Source organism: Dermacentor variabilis, chromosome 10, assembly GCF_050947875.1.
Source record: "Dermacentor variabilis isolate Ectoservices chromosome 10, ASM5094787v1, whole genome shotgun sequence".
In the NCBI taxonomy this organism is placed as follows: domain Eukaryota; kingdom Metazoa; phylum Arthropoda; class Arachnida; order Ixodida; family Ixodidae; genus Dermacentor; species Dermacentor variabilis.
This window is the reverse complement of record NC_134577.1, coordinates 31,229,049-31,241,420: the sequence shown is the minus strand read 5'-3', so window position 1 is coordinate 31,241,420 and position 12,372 is coordinate 31,229,049. Positions and strand designations below refer to the sequence as shown.

Below are 12,372 nucleotides of genomic sequence, written 5' to 3'. Positions count from 1 at the left end.
AAATAATGATGACGGAGTTACGACGAGTGCACAATCCCGACCGTTTTATTACTGCACGAGGACGTGAAGACGAAATAATGATCAGGATGCGGAGACGATGACAAAGATATGATGATGGTGGAATGACGATTATGAGTGACGACGGCCTAGTGGCGACGACCGCACAATGACAACAGTACAGCAACGAAGGCACGCCGATGACAACGGAATAATGATCGTTGGAATGAAGGCGAGGACGTGGGGGACGAAAGGGTATTCGTGTTGGGGCTCACGCCTACACTTGCGAAGATCATCATCGGCGCCGGGCCGCCTCGCGTTGCACTATGTCCGGTAGCCGTCTTCAGAATATCCGGGTGCCAAATGAATGACAGCGACGACGTGACGATGAAAGTCCGTTGATATGGTGGCTCACATCAGCGCTTGCGCAAATCGTCTGGTGCCCCGGGCCGTCGCCGTTCGCACTGTATCCGGTACCTGACTCTACCGTGTACCCCGGGGCGACAATCGCTCAGGACAGCGGCCAACACCCGATATATAGCCAACGGGACCTACACGGTACCCCAAGTTGTATATTCAGCAAGGCATCAGCCGCCAGTGTCCGGAAAGTGCGTGGAAGAAGCTGAGAAACCTTCGCTCTAAAAGACTGTCACCCCCGCTTCAAGGATGGACGGATGCTGCAAGAAAGCGCCGCACATTTTGGCTCCAAAGCAAGATATTCGAGTTGTAGGCGCGTACTTGGGGCATTCCTGACTGTATCCGCTTAACTGTACCTAAAGCATTCGTCTACTACGAGCCCAGCACCGAAGACACGCGACTATATTGAGCAAGCTATGGTTGGGCAAGGCGTCCGCCAATGCATATATCTTCCGCATAGAGATCCCCTATACCACAGCCTGTGACAACTCTGCTGACATGGCGACCAAAGGGCACATCCCGAGGCAGCGCATAACGTTTTGTCTGCAGAAATCACCAGTTCATTATTCGCTTTGCTAAGCCCATTTGACGGCTGACCTCGGTGGGAAGAAAGCTCTGTAATATCGACGGGACTCGCTATCACACAAACGGCCAGCATAACTTATCATTTTGCGATCCACTGGCACAAGCGAAAGCTCACAATGCGAACGTTCTCGCTCCTCTCGGCGTCGGCGCCATTGTGATGTCCTCCTATCGACGGCGCACGCCCGGCCCGCGTGCGGAAGCTTATACGCGCGGACAAATTTCGGTGGCTGTGAAGGGAAAGCCATGTAGGCAAAGCGCGCACAACTGAGAGCGCTTCTGAAAAGAGTCCCTTATTTTAATCAGCGTTTAGTTAGGATGGAAAGGAGAAAACATAAACGCACTACTAGCAACAGCTAGGTAAGACAGAACATATCACTGAGTGTAAATTTTTGCTAATTTTGCAGCTTTTCCCTTCCGCGACGACGTAGCATCCATGTGCGGCGGTTTGCACATGGAAGCTGCGTCGATATCGGCGTCTGTTCCGAGCAACCAAAGTGCTGTCAAACGCTGCCCGACTACTTGGTGCGGTAGTCGGTAGCCACCCTTAGGGACCCCTTAACAAATTTGTTGGGTCCCAAAAGTGTGTACTTTGCAATTGTATACGTTAATTATGTTAGATAAACTTTCAAACATCAAACTTTCAAACAGAATGTTGTCTGCGAGTACAGTAGTTCTCCAGAGACGTGCCGAGCATTTGGCTGAAAATGCGGTGAAGCCAGAAAAAAATTGAGTCACTTAAGTATCCTTAAGTGATTTGAATGCGAAAACAATTGACTTTTCTAAATAATTGGCTACGTCCATGATACGTGACGTCATACATTCTCCCGTGCCCTTCACAAGAATGCCTTAATCTACCTTGCTTTCATTGCAACATTTGAAGCTTGCTATCGCTGTCATTGATTCGCCTTATTCGAGCGGATCGAAAGGCCATTCAATGCGAAGAAATCTTGCCCCATTCTTGGGACTTTCCGGAAAGTAAGTACTTGTCCCGCTTCAGCTTAGTGAAGAAATGCTACCGTTTCGCCATAGGGCCAAGCAATGAATTCGACAGCAGCATGTTGGAATATTGCACGAAATGTAAGAGTCGTAGCTTCAGCAGCAGTATGAAATGAAGTAAGCGTAAGCTGACTTGAGTAAAAAACGAGCTGTTGTGCTATGAGTCCTCGCCGAAATCCTGCCATCGCACAATTTCATTTGTGTTTATTAAATAAAGCCAACGTCTTCCTTTGCAACTTTAACATCACCTTGCCGTATCGGCTATGTTACAAACCTCTTTCTTGGACCGATCCCCGAGGTAGTGCACCGCCGCGCGAATAAAATTACATCATTTTCAGGTTTGAGCTGTATTATTGTTTAGCCGTTTTAATATTTAAATGTGAGAAGATTTAGGATAAAAGGCATGTGCTGTCGGAGTTTACCGGAACGTGGTGGCGTAGTGGCTTTGTTGTTGCGCTGCTAAACCCAAGAGAGCCGGATCAAGTTCCTGCCGCGGAGGAGAACTTCAATGGAGCTGAAGTGCAAGAACCCCCCGTGCACCACGCATTGCGTAAAAGTTAAAAAGCGCCAGGAGGTTGTAATTATTGCACAGTAGCCCACTACAACGTGCCTCAAACATATCGTGTTTCTGCCACGTAAGGCGCAGGAATTTAATTTATTTCTCATGTCCGTGGCACGTTTCGTGATCATTTCGTGAGTGACATTTTGTCAGCGTTGCATCTTTCAAACTTCTTGCGAACTAATACCCTGTTCTCGAATTATGTGACACTAAAGTAGGAGTAGACATTTCTTGAAATGTCTGAATAAAAGCGACAACGAGAGCTGATGTGGAAGCCACGAATTACGTCACTCGATCAAAAGCGCGCGAACGCTCGAGGGCCCGTCCCACGTGGCCCCACTTTGCACCATTCGAGCGCCACGTATACAATAATATTGACTCGATTGCGAAATAGGTCTTTGGTCATCCTGAATTTGCAAGAAATTGTGTTCTGATACTGTGAGTTTATAAGGACGCTTTGAGGGAGAGGATATTCCAAATATAAGCATACAAGACATTTACCTGAATTGGGAACGAGTGTGCACCGCAGAGTACGCTTGCCAGACTCCCAAAGTATCTTCCGCGGCAACAGCTCTGTACCAGACTGCTTCTCGACGTTCACTTTCCTGGCACGTGCTGAAATAAACATGCGTTCCATGACGCACTTTCTCCATACAGGCGTATCCGTACGTGTCAATGTCACTCGACTGACACCTGCCAAGAATTCTAGCGAGTGGCTTCGACACCGGTTGCGCTGTTTCATCATCGAGCATTTGAAAGGCATGATCTGAAACGCAAGGAGCAACGGTTCCTTCGTACAAATGTTTTAACAACTGCTCTGTTGTCAGGATCTCGCCCATAAGTGCTGGCACGCTCCTGGAAGCAGTGATGCTGCTCTGCAAGTAGTTTCCGACAAAGAACGTCGCCACCAACCAGGCCACAACACCCAGCCTTGCCGCTGAGAAACCGGCGTTCAAACCTTGTGGACTACGGCCCAGAAATGTGCTCACAAAGAACATGTTAGCACTAGACAACCGAATGTGTTCCATCGGGCAAAGCAGGCCTTGGGCGTGAAAAATTGAAATAATTACGAAGCAGAAAGGCGTCAAGCAAACGAGACAAAGGAAGAAACAGAGCCACACATCGGCAAAAGAAGGAGGGACAGACTCACGAACACGGACGTAGAAACAAAGTGACAAAGGGTGATAGAGTGCATATCTGTACTCGGAGAAAGAAGTCGACTTCTTGTGCAGCGTTGTGTGGAGGATAAAATCGATGCGCCTTTCTTTGAGAAGAGCTTCACCGGAGTTCCTGTCAGCGCAACGCAAATTAAGACTAGAGTTGAGCGTGGAATAGGCGTCTACGAGAGCAAGTGATTCGGGGAGCTTCGACGCTAAACTCGCGTATGCCTGAACCCTAAAATTCTCAGAAGTTATCAGAAAGCTGCAGTCAATCATAGTTTTCCTACTGTCGAGCGTGAACGCAAAGCTGCGATCCCTTGGGAATGTTCCTCTGGGTTTGATGGGTTCCACCAAGGTTTTCCATTCCAGGGTGGAAGTCATCACTCGATTGTTGCAAGACTTGTACCCGTTCGCAGCGATGCTGACGTCTTTCGCAGTCACTGTGACGACCTGACAGGAGTGATTTGGAAGCAACCCTAACACGTCCGAGTGTTGATAGACAGCGAAGATCCAGTACACGTTTGGGTCGAGAATGTCGAGCCGTCGAACCTCCTCGACGATGCCTTTAGGAAGGCCGCCGTGCCACGGTACGATGACGAACCTGGGCCTCGGAAAACGATCAGAGTGTGTGATGTAGCGAAGAAAGGATTGGTAGCACGAACTGTTCACGACATTACATGTCCACATCGTTAAGCAAATGGGAAAGGTGCGATGAACATCGATCGAGAGGCTGTCTCCTTGTGCGATGAAAGCGACCGGAGAGTCTGGAAACTCTTGTATCGACTTCATCGCGTGAAGCAGGCCCTCCCTAACCGTTGCTGTGACAGAAAGAAGGTGAGGCAGGCATGTAAGGAATAAAACGGCGAAGAGACCTCTCTTGCCAACCGTTGGCGACATAGTTGTGTGGACTCCACTGCGGTGAGCCCCGTTCTGAGGCGCGGATTCGCCGTAGAGTGTGCTTTATCGTAAAACAGCCCAGTACCTTATGTTTTCGTTGCCATCGTGCGACAGCTCAATATTCTCAAGCAGTATTAAAGGAAAAGGGCTGCTAAGAGCCTTGTGTATTGATTGTGACGGTGGTGTTTACTTGTCACTCATTGACTACGCATATCTCCGTGGCAATGTCGTGTTCAATTCGAGGCGATGAACTCGAATGTATACAAAGTGAGTTCTAAGAAAAAAATAAAGTTATGCCAAAGATTTCGCGCCCAGGTTCCTGAATGGAGAAACGTCGGTTGTTCAAAGTGGCGTTATGAGTGCGGAGAAGCACCTAGCGTGTCAGTCCTTTCACATCACGATAAGGTGTCGACTACACGAGGGCCACTGCGTCAAATGATACTCTCACGCTTAATGTCGGTTCTTTGTTTACTGGATGCTACTCAAACGCCGTACCGCTGTCGATAAGAGATGGAAACGACACGCATACTTTAAGGCATACATCTTTCACCGTTTCTGGACGTTTTGATTGCTCTTTGGACGATTTGTGCGATACCACGCTGGAACGTCCCGACCCACCGTGATTGGATAAAGCTATCGTATCTCTGCCACTTTGAATTCTTGTTATGCATTAGGTCGGCGAGTAAAAGAATGAGAAGAAATGCACACTAAGAAATGGCCACCATTTCACACATAACTTGCCTCCCCCCGAACCTTGCCTGCATTTTTCTTTAGCTTTATTTAAGCAGCAAGGCTGCCTTCAGGCGAAGTACTACCAAGATGTGTTTACACGTACACAAGACCGATCTATTTTTTTACAGGAAGTCTATACAGAATGAGAGGGGCTCACGATTCGAGTTTTTGAGGCCCCTGGGGTGCCTTGGGCCTTTGTTGGGCCTAGTAAGCCCACCTGACCGCAGCCATGGCGGATACAAACGTGGAAGATGAAGATTTTACTGGACATGAAGGAAACAATGGTGAGGACGACTACGGCTGGCAAGTAGTGGCTGGCCGAAGATCACGAGCTAGCACAAAGGCTGTGGATCAGGACAGCACATTGCCACGTAATCAGCGAGAGCATGCAGTCAAGGGAACCGCCGTCGGTGGAATGATCAAGAATCGGATTATCAAAGCTTCGAGGATGCCTCAACTGCCCGAGGAGCACAGAAAAATCATTATACGACATCGAGGATGGCTCAATTTGAACAAGTTGAGCACCACCGCGATTGGTACCGCAGTCATCGAGGCGTCCGGCCTAACGCAAGAGGAGACCCGTAAAGATGTTGTCTGCCCGAACTTTACTCAAAATATCATCGTAGTCAGCACATCTAAGCCCGAACATGCTGCGAAGTACGTTAGAATCAAGTCTTTCAAGATTATGGAAGCGGAATACGAGGCAAATGCATACGAAGCGGCACCACATGCCACATGCAAAGGCGTCATCCGAAGAGTGGACATCAGAGACTCGCAAGCTATAATAACAAGAAACATCGTGCATGACTTGAACCCGCTTGCGCTGGCTGCCAAGCGCATCAAGACGTCGGGATCGGTCATCGTACTTTTCGATGGACTCAAAGTGCCCAATTTTGTCAGGTACGGATCCACACTAGTGAGATGCTACCTCTACAGGAAGCAATTCGACGTCTGCTTCACCTGCGGAAGGGTCGGGCACCGCCCTGATGTGTGTCCAACACCTGACTTTGTTCAGTGCAGGGGATGTGGAACTCGCAACCCAGGAGATGAACATGTGTGTGTACCTAAGTGTAAGTTTTGTGAAGGCGATCACCCTACCGGCGACAAGTTTTGCAAGCAAAGATTTCAAATCCCTTACGTCGTACGACTTCGTCGGGGAGAGCGCAACAGGACTCGGACGTCAACAAGAGTGCAGTCGGAAGCGCAACAGCTGGCGCCCAACCATCGCCCCGAGGACGGGGAGCACTGACGCGATATTTGCTATTTTTGCCGTGTTAAACAAGCATGCACAGAAACAAATACAGCTGAATTACCTGTAAAAGTACTCACAACCCGACAGATTTCATGATCATACTTCATGGCGGGTGTACTTGCGTCAGAAGCGTCAGAGCAGGTACGAGAGGCTGCTCTAAGAGCCGGCGGTCCGTAAACATTAGCGGTTGACTGTACGTTGCCAAACAAATATTTGTAGATTATATCTCTAAAATTCATCATCACACCACAACTTTCATGATCGCACTTTATGACAAGCGTCCTTAAAGCGAAAAAAAAAACACAGCAGAAACGTGAGTTTACGCGTAATAAAGAGCTTTTCACAATATTTGCGAACTCGCTATCGCAGTTGCGAACCCTTGGATCAAATAGCACCCTTGAATCAAATGAGCATTGCGTCATGCTCGAGGGGAGAATTGATATCTATGGCAATTGAGTGCAATTTCCACGCAATCGCGTTGCCGTCTTTCTACGGGATTCCAGTGGTAAGTTTACACCACAACACAGCCGGCTGACACACCGCCGTGTCAGCGGCCGTGTGTATAGAACCACTTCATTTTCAATTCTACACCCACGCCGCTAACACACCTTCGGTCATTGCCTCACCCAGCCGCATTACCCGCTTTCTCCTTTAGGAGGACCTTACCCACATATACAGTGCCAATTAAAGCGTATATCGCCTTGAAAAAAGACAAGTCCTCTTGTCGAAACGGCGGCTCCCACTTTTACCTCGTTCTCGTTTTGCATATCCTCTTGAATTTCTCCGCCTTCCCCGTGTTTTCCCAAGTTTAAACCTAGACAGGTGCACATCTGTCGTTACAGTTTCACAAGTGTACGAGGGCGCAGCCGCGGACAGCGTCGGAACACTGCGGACGCGTGATAGTGGTGGAAATACGTTAAACCGCCTTGTAACGCACTTCATTGCACAGTACAACTTGCCACAGGGAAGGGCAACATAGACAAATGTGCGTGTGAGGAATATTTATGCCAGCAAATGAAAGAGCACCGCCATAGAATGATCTGTGAAGGTGACGCGGTTTGGATTAGAGCAGCGACAGGGTAACGTGTCGCCATAAACGGCCCCGTTGGAAACGCGCTCACGGTATATGCAGAGTATGGTGACACTCCTGGTACAAATTCGAGCACGTTTCCTGCCAAATTCGTGCTGCCGACTTTCGGCGTTGATACCGATATTATTGTAAGAATTGTCAGATTAGTTTTTCATAGCGAGTACAGAGCTGTAAGCAGCTATATAATAAGAATCTCGGGCTTGTATTCTAACAAGTTTTACGCTTTTGGTAACGCGTGCACGGATGAGCGACAAACTCTTCCGACTCTGCACTTTTACGCACTAATAAAGCAGTTAACATGCTGAATTGTGACCATGAGCGCGAATTTTTCTTTTTCTTTGGGCCCAAGCAGTTCAATTGCTTTTCAGTTTCATCACATGTTACTCGGAAAAATTATACCTCAGAGTTTGCTCTATTAGTGGTCGAAACCGACGTTAGTCTAGTAATTGAAATTTCGTTGTATAAATCCATCGACTCATGAAAATATGATAATATTGTGACTATATGGATTAAGTATTTCTTTTATAACTTTATCGAAAAGAGTAATAAGTAATAGCAGCACAACTGATCAATGCACGTTAATGTTCAGTACAGGACCTATATATACATATATATATATATATATATATATATATATATACCCGTACATCCTGCGCGATCTAACTAGTACTGGACTATACACCAGAACACCGTGAATTCAAAGCGCGCCGCCATATTGATGAGCGCTGGTCGGGCCATCTATCCCAAGCGCCGCGAAGTAGCAGGTCTCGGCTGCCACGCCAGGAGATGCGACCCGGCGCAAAAGCGAAACTTGGGTTTTTCAGCTGGCCGGAAGGCGTGTGTCGCGTATTTTCTAACCTGTCATTTTCGCTGTCTCGATCCAATCAAACTTCAAGACCTCATGCAAGTCCGCAATGGCCACACTGAGTGCTGTGCAGGCTGCAGAAGCGAATACATCGGGCAAGTACGCTATTACGTTTGTACAAACCGCGCGCTATATGCTAGAACACGTGTGAGCTGTAATATCTCCGCATTTTTGGCACGTAACCTGTGAAGAAATATACAGCACTGTGTTGGTGCCATATATTATTAAAGCACGCAGAACATTGTCCTCTGCACTTTCAGTTTGGTCTTGTTTGTCATGTTCACTACTGGGTTGGCCGCGTTTGGCAACCAACTGGCGAGGTCGTATGACTGGGCTTATAGACTGCCTGATTAGCAGACGCCTGCCCTTCACCACCTGCACATTGAAAACAAAATATATGTTATAGTAAGAACAGCTGTAGTTCCCATGCCATCACTGTTGCGAAGATATAAAGTCCTCTCAAAATGAAAAATACACCAGGCCAATTGTATCGTGCAACCACTTAAGAGTACAACATTCAGAACACAAGCCTACAGCACTCGAACAAGCAGCATACGAAGCTAAACCTGCACTCAATGGAAAATGAGGAACTACAGTAGTTATAATGCTAAACTACATGTGCAGTCAAAGCCCGTATACCAGGGTGAGCATGACAGATGCAGGTATTGTACAGCTGCTGCAAAAACCATGACAGTGCACATAAAATTACCATCCCTACTTAAAGCTGCATCATCAGGGACCCCTTTGTACAATACAACAACCGCACCTGCAATAAATTAGCCCCACGAACTGCAGCTACCTGGTATCAGACCTGTTTCGCCTGTGCGAGGCCATATCGGATTGTTGGCGCTCCCTTAGAAAAGAAAACAGTAAAAAAAAAAAAAAAACTGGCGAGAACGAGCAAAATTTTGTTACAAAATACAACAATAACTAACCACCTTATTTTCCTCGCTATACGAACGGAAAAATCTTGCGCTTTACCCCGCATAACAGCCCGCACGCAGTTTAGAGCTCAGGAAGCTCAAATGAATTCGTTACGAATGACACCTGCAACACCGGCTCGTAAAGACAGGCGCGCTGCACGAACACCTTCGGCGACGAGCAGTCGTCGTTTACGTTTTTGTGGACGCATGCTACGTGACGAGCGGACTTCGGTTTACTTTCATAGCAGTAACGCTCACCAGCAGGGCATCATTCTATTGCCTACAACTTGTCGTTCACGCTTAATGGTCATGCCGTGCACCAGCTGCAAGTATAGCTAAACGCAAACTCAACTGCTCCGCTTAACCGTCGGGAGCTCAGCATGACTGAAAACACGAAAAGGCTTGTCCTTTTGTTATAGCCAAGGCGAAGCACCGGGACGGAATTCTGCTCTGTAGGCTTGTTGTCCAGAAAGTGCTCGGAGCAAACCTGCGTGTTACACATATTACGTTCGTAGGGCGCAAAGTTGAACGTGGCACCAAAATATACAGAGATCGAATACTCACTCGTGCATTTTCACTGGGTTGGCAGTTCTTCCTATTCACTGCAGCTATGCACCGGCGGCGCAGCTTGGCATTCTTCGTTGCGGATGGAAATCGGTACAGGCTGAAAACACCGCACCGGCACGATTCCCTACGTGTGTTGTGCTCTTCGCAAACAGCGCTAAGCAACCTGCTCCTTTTGCGCTGGTTGTTTTGGCATCCAAACACGACGCAATGATGCCCAGATGACTTCTTGTACTTTGGATCCGCGTGAACGGGCACATTTCCGCACTTTGGAGGCCTAGAGCTGACGCTTGCCATGTGCGCCGGTCGCCGGCGAACACACTTTGGCAGCCCAGTACAAGATGGCGCCGGTCGACCGGGCAACCCGGGTGCGACAGTATGCGTTCGGTCAGTCTGGGTGCGAGGCTATCGTGTTCTGGTCTATAGCCAAAGAAAAACGGCACTTTGTCCATCATCCACCATCCAGCACATCCGTCGCATTCATGTGGCCCTACGCGTGGAGAACCAAACACAATCGGAACGTGTGTGAGCCCCCCTTTGGGAATCCGGTTAAAGTGTTCACGGTAAAGGTGTCCTCACCAGCCACCAAGGAATGCCCCGGGGAGAATTGTGGTGTGCAGATTCCGCTAGCATACGGGTTTTTATCGATGCGCTATTTCTACTGAGCGTAACGTTATACTGCGAGTCGTGCATTTAAGTCTGCCGAAACCGTATATGACCGGGCAGCCAGGATAGTGCTGCCCCACGGGCGCACGCCAGCCTGGAAATAATTTAGACAGGCTCGGCTGCTCTTAAGAAGAAACAACGTGGGAGAATTGCGTCGTCACTCTGATTTCTTTATTTGCTCCAAACCGACATCAAACAATATGACTCGTGTTGAATATAGGATATATATATATACATTGACGCCACAAATATTACACAGGAACATCAACAAGGCATTATTAGGTCACTCTATACAACGAAATCGCGCATGGCTTCTGCAGTTTCTCTTCGTTGATAGGGATGTGATCAGGGTTTAAGCCGTTTCCTTATAGAAGACACCCACGTCAGGCATCAAGGTGTTGGTCTACTGGTCAAATTTTTGTGGGTATTCGCCGACGACGTGCTCTGCAGAAGTTTCTGCAAGAACGTGCACAGCCTGCGGGGCCACTTTTCCGCATGCGAAATGGAAAGAGGAGAATGTCAACACCGCCTTGGTGGGACACTGCGACCATCGTATACTTTTTTGCCATGGCATCGGTGTATGAGGATCTCTAGCGCTAACGCCGCCAAAGATAGCGGGAGTCCAACGTAAAGGACAGCCAGGTATTCCCGCAAAGGCATATCGAAGGACACCTTGTCCGCATTCACTTGTGGTAGGCCGTGATTGGAGAGTGTGTGCATCCAGATTCCAGATTCGGAGATCGCCATTAGGAGTCGTCTGTGCTGGTACCTGCAGAGAGGGGCGAAGCCAGCTCCAATTACGGATCACGTAAACACGAATCTCAGAGGCGCAAATCAGCGACTGAGAGAGAAGCAGATAGTGAGGCGATGAAAGTTACCAAAGTTAGCAGCTTGACCTTCGCGCGTACTCCGCAAAGAACATGCTTGCTTTTTACTTGGGCTTCAATAATAATCACTTATGAGATGTCGTAATCGAGGACCCCGGATAAAATCTAAACACATGAGCTTCTACGACTGAAAGGCGGCCCTTAGTGCTGAGCATCAGCAATCCCACGTGGTTCGCATTAACAATTAGAATCTCACATCATTGAGAACGTACGCCACTTGGATGATTAGGGACACCGGATCATAATTGTGTGAAATTCGGGAAGTCATTGTGGCATATTGAGTTGTGAACTTTGCGATGAAGAGAGAGAGAGAGAGAGAGAGAGAGCGAAAGCAAAGATAGATAAAGCGGAAAGTCAACCTGACGAATGCACGGTTTTGTACCCTACACTGGGGCAAAGGGAAATGAGGAAAAGAAAGTGGCATGTAGCGACAGATTGAGCCAGACGTGCACGCGGAAGGATGCGCAGGGCTGTAAACAGTCACAGAGGAAGGTGTACTTGAAGAGCAGTACTCGAACGCAAATGCCTTATTGCGCCTGGGATTGATATCTGCAAGATCGCAGTATTTTTGACTCAGCGAATTGTCGGGCGCCCCTCTGCTTTAAAGCTGTCTCAAGAGAGAGGACGTTGGAGGCGTTTCGGAGTAGAGGTGTAAAACAGGTACTCGTGCCGATGAACCTGTTCTATCAGACCGCGGTCTATCCCACGCTTATTTGGGAATCGGAGCTATGCCAACACTTTCTTGAAGTTCGTGCAAATGTTAAAGCAAACGCTATGCAAAT

The 12,372-nt window shown here is 48.1% G+C and overlaps 1 protein-coding gene across 2 annotated transcripts in view; it reads right to left on the bottom strand.

The window, feature by feature from the left end:
• Positions 1–3,061: 3,061 nt before the first annotated feature.
• The window catches only part of LOC142559474 (uncharacterized), a 60,633-nt gene continuing 51,322 nt past the window's right edge, over positions 3,062–12,372 (bottom strand). Inside the window, exons 3-4 of one of the 2 annotated variants that reach the window (XM_075671070.1) lie at positions 11,262–11,472; positions 3,062–3,169 (exon numbers count right to left, since the gene is read on the bottom strand). In XM_075671070.1, coding sequence (XP_075527185.1) covers positions 3,152–3,169; positions 11,262–11,472 — 229 coding nt within the window. In that variant the 3' untranslated portion in view covers positions 3,062–3,151. Of the gene's footprint in view, positions 3,170–10,864; positions 11,473–12,372 lie in introns of those variants that run through there. The other variant, XM_075671071.1, reaches the window with a different exon arrangement.